The 11,931-nt window shown below is 43.1% G+C and overlaps 1 protein-coding gene across 1 annotated transcript in view; it reads left to right on the top strand.

The window, feature by feature from the left end:
* The window catches only part of RIMKLA (ribosomal modification protein rimK like family member A), a 42,197-nt gene that overhangs the window by 15,949 nt on the left and 14,317 nt on the right, over positions 1–11,931 (top strand). The window contains exons 2-3 of the mRNA XM_017541777.2: positions 2,223–2,453; positions 7,315–7,401. Coding sequence (XP_017397266.1) covers positions 2,223–2,453; positions 7,315–7,401 — 318 coding nt within the window. The remainder of the gene's footprint in view (positions 1–2,222; positions 2,454–7,314; positions 7,402–11,931) is intronic.

Genomic DNA, 11,931 nt, shown 5'->3' with positions numbered 1-11,931 from the left:
TGTTGACCAGGATGGTCTCGATCTCTTGACCTTGTGATCCACCCGCCTCGGCCTCCCAAAGTGCTGGGATTACAGGCGTGAGCCACCGCGCCCGGCCGTGTTCTGTTTTTCATCCTTGTGCCTAGAATTTTTGTATTGGTATTATTCATCACCTGGTGAAATTGTAACTTCATTAGCACCCTTTTCCCCCCTAGAATTATGTGGTTATACAGTATGTTACTTGTGAAATAGAAGGTGCTTTAGGTTAAAGCCTACAAGGTATCTCTGTAAATTGTTTTTTAATGGGCACAATGGCTTATGCCTATAATCCCAGCACTTTGGGATGCCAAGGCAGGACAATCACTTGAGACCAGGAGTTCAAGACCAGTCTGGGCAATGTAGCAAGACTGCATCTCCACAATTTTTTTTTTAATTGGCCAGGCATGGTGGTATATACTTGTAGTCCCAGCTACATGGAAGGCTGAGGTGGCAGAATCACTTGAGCCTAGGAGTTAGAGGTTATGGTGAGCTATGATCACACCACTATACTCTAGCCTGGGTGATAGCAAAATCCCGTCTCTAAAAAATAAAATAAATTCTTTAGAGCATTTTAGAGACTCCTTTAAGGTTCATTAGGGCAGACCAAGTAATTCCTTGAACAAACTTCTCATTGCCCTACTCATCCCATATCCTGTCTGAATCATTCCATCACCAGATTCTGGGTGCACCACAGAGACCTAGGTAATGACTTAGAGTAATACAAGCCATAGGATGTCAGGACTGGGAGGGACCAAGCAAGTTGCTGTCAACCCCTCTTACCCTTGCATTCTCCCTTATACCATCCTTGAGTGATAAATGAACCTTGGCCCTTACCTCCTAAGGGAATGGAAAAGTATCCATTTTCTTGAGCCCAAATCTATCTCCCTGTAGCTTCTACTCAATTCAACAAACACTGAGTGCCTACCATGCAGCAGGCACTATTCTAGGCACTCAGGGTACATCAGTGAACAGACAGACAAAATAAAGCTCTTTCGGATATCTATCTCCTGGAGTTATAGAAGACAAGCCAAATAATTTTTCTGCACTGAAGCCCTTCAGAAACTTAAAGACTGTGCCCTTGTTCTTCTGGGTCTTCACGTCAAGCTAATATTCCCATTTAACTCAGTGGAATACAGCATCATGTCCTCTCGCGAAGTGGATTAATTGTCTTTGGATGCATTCTAGTTTTTTATATTTAATTGAATTGATTTTTAGTAGATTGATTTTTCAGAAAGTTTTTTTGTAATAAAGGTAGTAAATACTTAGAGAAATTTTGGAAAATAAAGATAAATATAAAATATCAGGAAGAAATCACCTGTAATTCCATTACCCACTGTTAAAATGTTGGTATATTTCCTTCTAGCTGCTCCCAACTTGTATCTGTTTAGATAGTTGAGATCATAATGCATTACTTATAATTTTGTATCCTGTTTTTTCACTTAACATTGACATTTGTGCATTCATTATATTGATAAAATCATTGAAATGGTTGCCTAGCTGGGCTCAGTGGCTCACACCTGTAATCCTAATACTTTGGAAGGCCAAGGCAAGTGGACTGCGTGAGCTCAGGAGTGTGAGATCAGCCTGGGCAACATGGCAAAACCCCATCTCTACAAAAACACACAAAAATTAGCCAGGCATGGTGGTGCATGCCTGTAGTTCCAGCTACTCAGGAGTCAGAGTAGGAGAATTACTTGAGCCTGAGAAGCAGAGGTTGCTGTGAACCAAGCGAATGCCACTGCACTGGCCTGGGTGATAGAGTAAGACCCTGTCCCCCCAAAAAATAATTAAAAAAAAGAAAAAAGGCTGTATAATGTGCCAAGAGTGGTAGGGATTCCTGAAGTGGGCTAAACTGTTTCCTTTTCATTAAGCCTTCAGCCTCCCAAGCCACTACACTTTGAGTCATACTTGTCCTATGGGAAGGAAGGTGACGACATATCTCCAGTGGATTCTTTTAACTTAGATTATTCTGGTTATGCTGCTTTCTTTCTGGTCATTCCTTTGCGTTTCCTCATGATCATCTGCCCGTTTGTTTGGCGTATAAGGTTGCCTGTAGAGTTTCCTTGTTACATCAGGATGTCCAGGGGGCCATTTTTGAGGCCCTGTTCCTGCTAGGTTCAGTCTTGAAGAGTTTGTTGGAACCATTTCTTCTGGTGGACTGAATGATAGCAGGCACAGCACTCACTGTTGTCCTTAAATTACAGGCCTCCAGCTAAACCAGAAGGCCCTCACCACCTTCCCAGATGTGGTACTTGTGCGGGTACCCACACCCTCAGTACAGTCAGACAGTGACATCACTGTCCTGCGACACCTGGAGAAGCTGGGCTGCCGGTTGGTCAATCGTCCACAGAGCATCTTAAATTGCATCAACAAATTCTGGACATTCCAAGAACTGGCTGGACATGGAGTCCCCATGCCAGACACCTTCTCCTATGGTGAGTCAGCTTGAAATACAGTTGGAACATATTTTCCCAAATCACGTGCATCTCTGTTTTCTTTCTCTAGAAACCTTCTAGTATCTTTGTGGTTTTTGAATGTGAGCCTGTTGATTCAACATGTTGGCCTTTCTATCTGAAATCTTTATCCTGGCCTTTCTATCTGAAAATGGCTTGGCACCTTCCCCTCTGTAAGTCATTCCACACTGTGCACCAGGCACCATGCTGGGCACTGGGCTACAGCAGTAAGCAAGAGAGTCCTGCCCTCAAGGCATTGCCAGTTCATCGGAGGCAGAGGACAAGTTAACTGGCAATTTCAGAGCAGTGTAAAAAGTGCCATGATAAGAGCCAGTGCAGAGCGGTTCAGGAGTATATGGGAGTGCTCCCAAGGCAGTTTAGATATTGAGGAAGGCTTCCTAAAAGGGCTAACATAGAGCTAAGCTGACGTTATCTAGCTAAGTGAAGGGAGATTGTGGGAGGGGGTTAATGTAAAGAGAGAACAGAATATAGAAAGACCCAGAGGGGAGAGACACCCTGACCTGTTGGTGGTATTCTGAGTAGTTTGTAGAATGTTAAGAGAGTTACAGTTGAAATATAAGGCTGGGAAGATAAGAGGGCACTATATACAGCATGTGAAGATTAGGGTTAATCCTGGGAGTTAACAGGAAGTTATGGGAGGGCTTTAATCAGGGAGGTGGCCTGATCAGAGTTATAGTTCAGAAGATCACTTTGGCTACACTGTGGAGAAGGAATTGGATAGGGGCAAAGTAGAGCCAGGACAAGTACTGGTAGGTCTTTAAAATAGCCCCAGTGAGCAATGATGGTCTAAACAGTGAGAATGAAGATGTGTGAACAGATTCAGGAATTGTGAAGGTTGTAGAAATAATAGGACATGATGATTGCTCTATATGAGAGTATGGAGAGGAATCAAGAGTGACTGGTTTCTGATCTGAGCAACCAGATGTGAAAGCAGACATTCACTAAGACTAGAAATGTGAGAGGAGAGAAGATGATTGATGGGTAGGGGGTGAAGGATTGTAGGGGAGAGATTATTTCGGTTTGAGACATGATCTGTTTGGGGCGTCTGTAGTGCATGCCAGTAAAAATATTTAGTAGGCAGCAGATAAATCAAAGCTTCTGAAAGAAGCGCAGACTAGGGAAGTGTAGTTGGAAACCTTCATTATGTGAGGTGACGTCCCAGGAATGGATGAGAGTACTCAGGGAGATTGTGCAGGAAGAAAAGAGGGCTGATCTGTTGACCTAAAATGGTTAAAATGGTAACTTTTATGTATATTTTAACACAAAAATTTTTTTAAAAGAGGGAATCCTTTAGGGCAGTGGTCCCCAGGCTTTTTGGCACCAGGGACCAGTTTCACGGAAGACAGTTTTTCCACAGATTGGGGGTGGGGTGGAGGAGGAACGGTTTCAGGATGAAACTGTTCCTCCTCAGGTCATCACGCATTAGTTAGATTGTTATAAGGAGGGCACAGTTCATAATAGGGTTTGAGCTCCTATGAGAATCTAATGCCACCACTGATCTGACAGGAGGTGGTGCTCAGGCAGTAATGCTTGCTCACCCACTGCTCACCTGATATGCTGCCCGGTTCTTAACAGACCATGGTCTGGTACTAGGGTTGGGGACTCCTCCTATAGGGAATGGGTACAGGAAGAGGAATCTATAAAAGAAACTAATCATTTGAGCTCAGGAGTTCAAAGCTGCTTTGAAGTATGATAATGCCATTGCACTCCAGCCTGGGTGACAGAATGAGACTCAATGCCTTTAAAAAAAGAAAGAAAAGAAAAGGAAGGAAGGAAGGAGGGGGAGAGGGAGGGCAACTACTTGAGAGGTGAGAAGAGAAAGAAGAGAGGTTGCAGAAGCCAGTGGAGAGAATATAAGGATGGTGTCATCAAAAGTGTTGCATGATTCCAAAAGGACAACATAATGTGTGTGTGTTGGGTTCAGCAACAGGGAGTTGAATGAATACAGTTTCAGCTTAGTGCTGGAGAGAGGGGTGAAGAAATAAATGGAAAGTGAGGAAATGGTCTATAACTCTCAGTGGCTGGATGTTAGAGATACAAAGTTATAGTTAAGGGATGATGCAGGTTCAAGGAACAAGGACTCTATTTGCTTAAGATGGAAGAGAACTGAGCATGTTTAAAATGCCTGTGAAATTAGGAATTGTGAGGTTGAATATATAGCAGAGAGGGTGCAGGATCCCTGGGGAGGTGAGAAAGGGAGTCTAAAGCACAGTGGGGCAGGGATGGATTAGGAGGACTTCTCTTACTGCATCGTAAAGAAGGGAAGAAAGGATGGCTAGAGAGAACGTAAGCTTATCAGTGGGATGGTTGGAAGTTGGGAGTTCCCTTCTTACAAAATATCCTCTTCATGAAGATACCCCTAATTACTTTCACTGCCTCATTGTCTTTTTTTTTTTTTAAATCATTAGCACTCTTATGAACTAGACAGGTCTTGTTAATGTTCTAGAGTATTTTGCTTTGCCCGTGATAGGCAGAATAATGCCACTCCCCCACCCTGAGATACCCATGTCCTAATCCCTGGAACCTGTGATTATATTAGGTTATGTGGCAAAAGGGAATTAAGGCAGCAGATGGAGTTGATCGCTAAGCAGATGACCTTAAGATAGGGAGATTATTCTAAATTATCCAGGAGGGCCCAATGTTGTATGTGTCCTTAAAAGTGAAAGAGGAAAGCAGAAAAAAGTCAGAGGGAGATGTAACCGAGGGGGAAGATCAGAGTGATGACATTTGAGGACTCTACCTGCTATTGCTGGCTTTGGAGATGGAAGAGGGCCAGGAGCCAAGGGAAGTGGGGAGCCTCTAGAACCTGGAAAATGCATGGAAATAGATTTTCCTCTAGAGCCTAACGTTTTTTTTTTGAAACAGCATTCTGCTCTGTTGTCCAGAGTGTACTGCAGTGGCACGATCGCGGCTCACTGCAGCCTCCTGGGCTCAACTGATCCTCTCACCTTAGCCTCCCAAGTAGCTGGGACCACAGGCATGCACCACCACACCCAGCTAATTTTTGTATTTTTTTTGTAGAGGTGGGGTTTCACTATGTTGCCCAGACTGGTCTCAAACTCCTGAGCTCAGGCAGTTCATCCACCTTGACCCCCACAAAGTGCTGGGATTCCAGGCATGAGCCACCACACCCAGTCTTGGCTAACATTTTAATTTTAACCCAGTGATACCTGTGTTGGACTTCTGACTACAGAACTGTATGACAATAGATTTGTGTTGTTTGAACCACCAAGTTGTTGTAATGTGTTACAGCAGCAAGAGAAAACTAGCACCCCAGTGTACCTACAAAACACAACTATCCAGCACATTTTTTTAGAACTAGAAAGTGAAAAGAAGGACCTCTAAGCAGCCTAAATATGTGTCACGAATTCCAACAAGCATTGAACCTCCCTCTTTCACTTAATGAATGGGAAAGCCCACCGGACTCTCATCTGGAACCTAGCTTCCCCTGTGCTGGAAAAATCATCTCACAAGTTGCTTTGTCCTTTCTAACCCCACAGCAAAGAGAAGCAGGAAAAGAGGCTTCTTTCTGCTCTATAGTGACAGCAGTGAGACATATTAGTTGACATCTGACAGCAAGGAATGTGACAAACCATTAAAGAAACCAGATTCCCAAACTAGAAAGTGCACTAGTTTGGTACCATTAAATGGAGGGCAGAGGTAGTCCCTCAGGGCATTATAGTGCAGCCATTAATGTTCATGACATTGACCCTAAGTTATCCTCAAGAAAAGATTATATTTGATATAGTATATATAGGAGCTCAGTTCATAAAACAATTTAGAACTACTTTCATGCATATCATTATTCATATTTTTTTTAAATAAGGCTTATAGGAGTATGGTAGAGCCAGTTCAGGCGTCAGAGTCATACCTTAATTTTGGGTGAGACAAATTCCCAGGCTTGGTTTCTTTTCTATTGCTGCATAACGAACTTCTAAAAACTAAGAGTGAGACAAATTCCCAGGCTTGGTTTCTTTTCTATTGCTGCATAACGAACTTCTAAAAACTAAGAAGCTTCAAATTATACTCATTGATTATCTTGTAGTTTCTGTAGGTCAGAAGTCTAGCCACAGCGTAGCTGGGTTCTCTGCTTAGGTCTCCGTAGGCTGAAATCGTGGTGTCAGCTGGGGCTGTGGTCCCACCTGAAGTTTGGGATCTTTTTCCAAGCTGCCTGGTTGTTGGCAGTCAGTTTCTTGCTGTTGCGGGATTAAGTCGCCCACTTCCTTGCTAGCCATCAGTTGGGCCATTCTCCTCTAGAGGCTGCCCTCCTCTCCCTGCCACATGGCCTTCACCACAACATGGCAGTTTGCTCCTTCAAGGCTAGAAGAAGAGACTCTCTGATGTTTCACCTTTTTTTTTTTTTAAAGGGACTCATCTGATTAGGTCAGGCTCACCAGGGGTCATCTCCCTTTCTGTTAAATTCAAAATAACAGGAATGATATCCAACATAGTCACTGGTCCCTTCCACACTTAGAAGAGGGGGTTATATAAGGTGCGTAAACCAGGGAGCAGGTTATTTTGGGGTTCCACCTACCACAGCCGTTGTAAAGGGTCAAGTGTCTGCCTATATGATATAAGGATTACATGGACTAGAGCATGTGAAGCCTTTACCACATAAAAGGTACCTGCTAAATGTTGGTTTCTTTACCTCTCTGCTCCCACCTTTTACCTTGCAGGTGCATAATGTGAGTCTGTTGAATCAAATGTGTTTGAACGGCCTTAATTAGAGAGAGAGATGAGGCCTCAGAAGAATTCCTACAGAGGGTCAGGGCTGGGGTGACCATCCGCCTTACCTTCACTGACTTTTACCTTTTCTTGGCAGGTGGGCATGAAGACTTTTCAAAAATGATTGATGAAGCTGAGCCGCTGGGCTACCCGGTCGTGGTGAAGAGCACACGAGGCCACCGGGGTCAGTGCCACCTCCCCAGGGCTTCCTGGGTAATCAGCCCACTAGGGCTGCTGCTCTGCCTGGACAAGACACTTCTCAAGTACTGCTTAGAAAAATGGAGCTCCCCTTTGAGGAGCTTGCAGTGTCCTTTCCTCTTTGTCCTCTGTTCTTGCTTTTCTGAGATCCTGCTCATCTCTTCCTTGGACTATTGCAGCCGACTCCTGACTTGATGATGATCAGTTTCCCTAACTCCACTGCCACTGCCTCTTCTGTTTTGTTTTGTTTTGAAGTAATTTCTCTGAAACATAGATCTATTCTTGTCACTCTCTGACTGAAAAACCCTCCCAAGACCATGTGCTGCCTGTTAGAGTCCATATTCCTCATCACGAAATGGAAGGCCCTGCTCAAAAAGCCGCAGCCTTCCCTTACAGCCTCCTCTGGCCACATGAACCATTAATAATCCATTCCAGACTACTTCTCGTTCACCCAGTAGACCATGCATTTTCCTCTCTTTAAGCGTCTGCTTTTTTCCCTTTGCTGAGTATACCATCTTTCTCTGATCACCTGGTCAACTTCTGCTCATCCTTTAAGGCCAGCTCCAGGTATCATTTCTTTTCTACACACATCCCTGATCTCCCTTCCTGTCTTCCAGACAAAATTAATTGTTCTTTCCTTTTTGTTTCCATAGCATTTTATATGTGCCTCTAGCAGAGTGCTACACTTTTTAACAGTTTACAGGTTTATATGTCCGCTTCCTTTACTAGACTGCCAGCTGCTCAGTGGTGGGGACCAGGTCCAGAGCATCTTTCTCTGTAAGGCTTACTGCAGTGCTCAGTGCATCGTAGGGACTCAGTAGGGACATCAGCAGCAGAAAGCAGTCCTCCTGCAGTATATGAGCAGGTGCCTCATTGGGACACCCAGGCAGCATGCTTAAATGCTCTGGGCATCTGGAGTGAGAGAAGGTCACCCTAAATAGATACGTAATGAGCAACTACTATGGTGTAGGGACTATGCAATAGACATGAAGTAGACAGCACTCCATTCTAGGCGACAGAGCAAGACCTTGTCTCTCCCCACCAAAAAAAAAAGAACTAGACCCAATCACTATTCTCTTGGAGTTCAAGTGTGTAGATAGTAGGCACAGTTGCATTGCACGGTGATCACTGCCATAGCAGGTGTGTCTAGGGGTCTGTTTGAGCCTACAGGAGGGAGGGGACAACTCTGCCATGAAGTCTTCAGTGGAAGAAAAGGAGACTTAAATGGAAGTGTAGAATTTGAACTGGAGGAAGTGAGCGAGCAACACACAGAAGCAGGGGTAGGCAAAGCAACCTTTGAGCATAGATGAGTCCTGTTGAGGAGCAGAGAAAGGAGCCTGGGTAGCAAAGCGGGGCTCTTCGTGCTATCCAGATATGATGCTGAGCTCAATTTCAACCAGCCTTTCAACCAGTTATTTTTTTACTGTAGTAAAATATACATAACATAAAATACAAATATTTATTGAGTGTCTACAAAATGCCAGGCACCATTCCAGGCTTTGGGGATACAGATAAGAACAAAAGTTCCTGCGCTGAAGGAGCTTACATTGTAGAAAGGTAAGACAGACAGCAAACGGAAATTAAATATAATACATAATATTTTGTAAATTAAAAAAATTGAAATATAATTCACATAAAAATTTACCAGTGCAAAGTAAAATTCTGTGGATTTTAGTGTACTCATTATGTTTTACAACTATTACCACTACTTAATTTCAGAGCATTTCCATGACTTCCAAAAGAAGCCTCACACCCAGTAGTAGTTAGTCCTGAATGCCTCTCCCTCAGTCCCTGGCAAGTACTGATCTCTTATTAATAACACTTTGTTACTATGGATTTGCCTGTTTTGGCTATTTTATATAAGTGGATTTATACAGTATGTGGACTTTTGTGTATGGCTTCTTTCACATAGCATGATGTTTTCAAGGTTCATCCACATTGTAGCAAGTAACACTAGTTTATCTCTTTTTGAGACTTAACAATATGTGGTATTGGCTGTACCACATTTGGTTTACCTGTTCATCAGTTGGTGGACATTTGGATTGTTTCCACTTCGTGACTATTATGAATAATGCTGCTGTGAACATCTGTGTACAAGTGTTTGTGTGAACACACGTTTTCATTTCTCTTGGATATATCCCTAGGCATGGAATTGCTGGGTCATATAGTAATTCTATGTGTAACTCTTAAAGGACTGCCAAATTGTTTTTCATAATGGCTATGTCATTTTACATTTCCACCAGCAATGTTTGAGGGTTCCAATTTCTCCATATCCTCACCATCACTTGTTACTTTTTAATGTATGTATGTAGGTTTCGATTTGAATTTACCCAAAGTCTAATCGTGTTGGGCATCTTTTCATGTGCTTGTTGGCCATTTGTATACCTTCTTTGGAGGAATGTTTTTTTCATATCCTTCGTTCACTTTTTTCTTCTTTTTTCTTGGGAGATGGGGTCTCTCTGTTGCCCAGGCTGGAGTGCAGTGGTGCGATCTCGGCTCACTGCAACCTCCATCCCCCAGGTTCAAGCGATTCTCTTGCCTCAGCCTCCTGAGTAACTGGGATTGCAGGCGCCTGCCACCATGCCCGACTAATTTTTTTGTATTTTTAGTAGAGCTAGGGTTTCACCATCTTGGCCAGGCTGTCTTGAACTCCTGACCTTGTGATCTACCTGCCTTGGTCTCCCAAAGTGCTGGGGTTACAAGCCTGAGCCACCGTGCCCAGCCCCCTTTGCCCACTTTTTAACTGGGTTTTTAATCTTTTTATTTTTGAGTTTGAAGGGTTCTTGTATAATATAGTTTTTTTTTTTCGCTGGACTGCAATGGTGTGATCTCGGCTTATTGCAACCTCTGCATCTTGGGCTCAAATGATCCTCCTGCCTCAGCCTCCCAAGTAGCTGGGACGATAGGCATGCGCCACCATGCCTGGCTGATTTTTGTATTTTTTGTAGAGACAAGATTTTGTCATGCTGCCCAGGTTGGTCTCAAATTCCTGGACTCAAGCCATCCACCCACCTCGGCCTCCCAAAGTGCTGGGATTACAGGTGTGAGCCACTGCACCCAGCCATATAATATAGATTCTAAATCCTTATTAGATATATAATAACATGTTTGAACATGTTTTTCCCATTCTGTAGGTTGTCTTTTCATTTCTTGATATAGTAGCTTTGATACACAAAAGTTTTTTTATTTTAGAAAGTCTAACTTGTCTATTTTTCTTTTTTTTTTTGCTTCCATGTGCTTTTGATGTTATTTTTTGCCTTCTAAAAGCTTTATAGTTTTAGCCCTTTCCTTTGAGTCTTTGATCCATTTTGAGTTAATCTTTATGTATGGTATGAGGTAGGGGTTCAACTTTATTATTTTGCATGTGGATATATAGTTTTCCTAATACCATTTGTTGAAGAGCCTGTTTGTTTGCCCACTAAATGCTGTTGGAACCCTTGTCAAAAATCAGCTCACCATGTGTGTGAAGGTTTATTTCTGGGCCTTCAATTTTATTCCATTGATATAGTTCTGTCTTTATGCCAGGCCACACTGTCTTGATTACTGTAACTTTATAGTAGGTTTTGAAATTTGACCCTTTTTCTCTCAAATGGGATTAACCATCCTTGTCATAATAGCTTCATAGTGCTAGCATGAAGTATAGGTGAAATGATAAAAAATCAAAGTGCTTGGCACTTGGTACATTATTAACCAATCTTGCTGCCTTTCTCTCCTTTTTTCCTTCTTGACTTAAAACTGTAGCTCCTTTACTAACTGCAGACTGAGCCCTGTATTAGAACTTCTGTACCAGAAACCAAGAAACCCAGTTCCTATCTCTAGTCCCCATCTCTGCTGAAAATCCTACTTAATGTCCAGAGAACTCCAGTGCATATACCTGAATCCCAGCCATCTGTTGCCAGAAGCCATATCTCCTGGCATCAGATGTGTACCTGCTTGCCCCACACTCATTGACTGAAGACAGGTAACACTGATGCTGCATCATGCACACTTGCTGGGGCCTCTCCATTTTCCTCCTTTGCCCCCTTGCTGGGCCCTCTCCAGCTTCCCTGACACTGATGCCCACTTACATGCACACCCTTCTGTCACCTGCCACATGGACATCTTCAGATCATGTGGCCCTATTCCTCTAGCTCTGTTGGGTGTCTAGGGTGCAGTCATCTCGGGAATGATTGCTTCCTGGTTATAACACGTTTTGGAGGTTACTTTTCAGTTGTATGTACCACTAGGGACTGGTCTTTTTATTAGGACTTCAGAAGAGTTCCACTCCTTGTAAGATGGTGACACAAAGCTTAGGAAAACCATTACTTTGTTCCATATTTGCTGAAAAGAATGCTCAGACTAGGCATACTCATGTCAGCTTTGCAGAGCAAATTTATCAGAACATCTGCTCAGGCCTAATATAATATAACTGGTATATTAGCTATTATTATAGCTAATATAATATACCAATGGAAAAGCCAGTGTTGGGTGGACATGGTGACTCACACCTGTAATCCCAGCACTTTGGGAGGCTGAG

The sequence above is a fragment of the Cebus imitator genome, unplaced genomic scaffold (genome assembly GCF_001604975.1).
Source record: "Cebus imitator isolate Cc_AM_T3 unplaced genomic scaffold, Cebus_imitator-1.0 Scaffold136, whole genome shotgun sequence".
Lineage (NCBI taxonomy): Eukaryota > Metazoa > Chordata > Mammalia > Primates > Cebidae > Cebus > Cebus imitator.
This window is presented reverse-complemented; position numbering and strand designations above follow the sequence as displayed.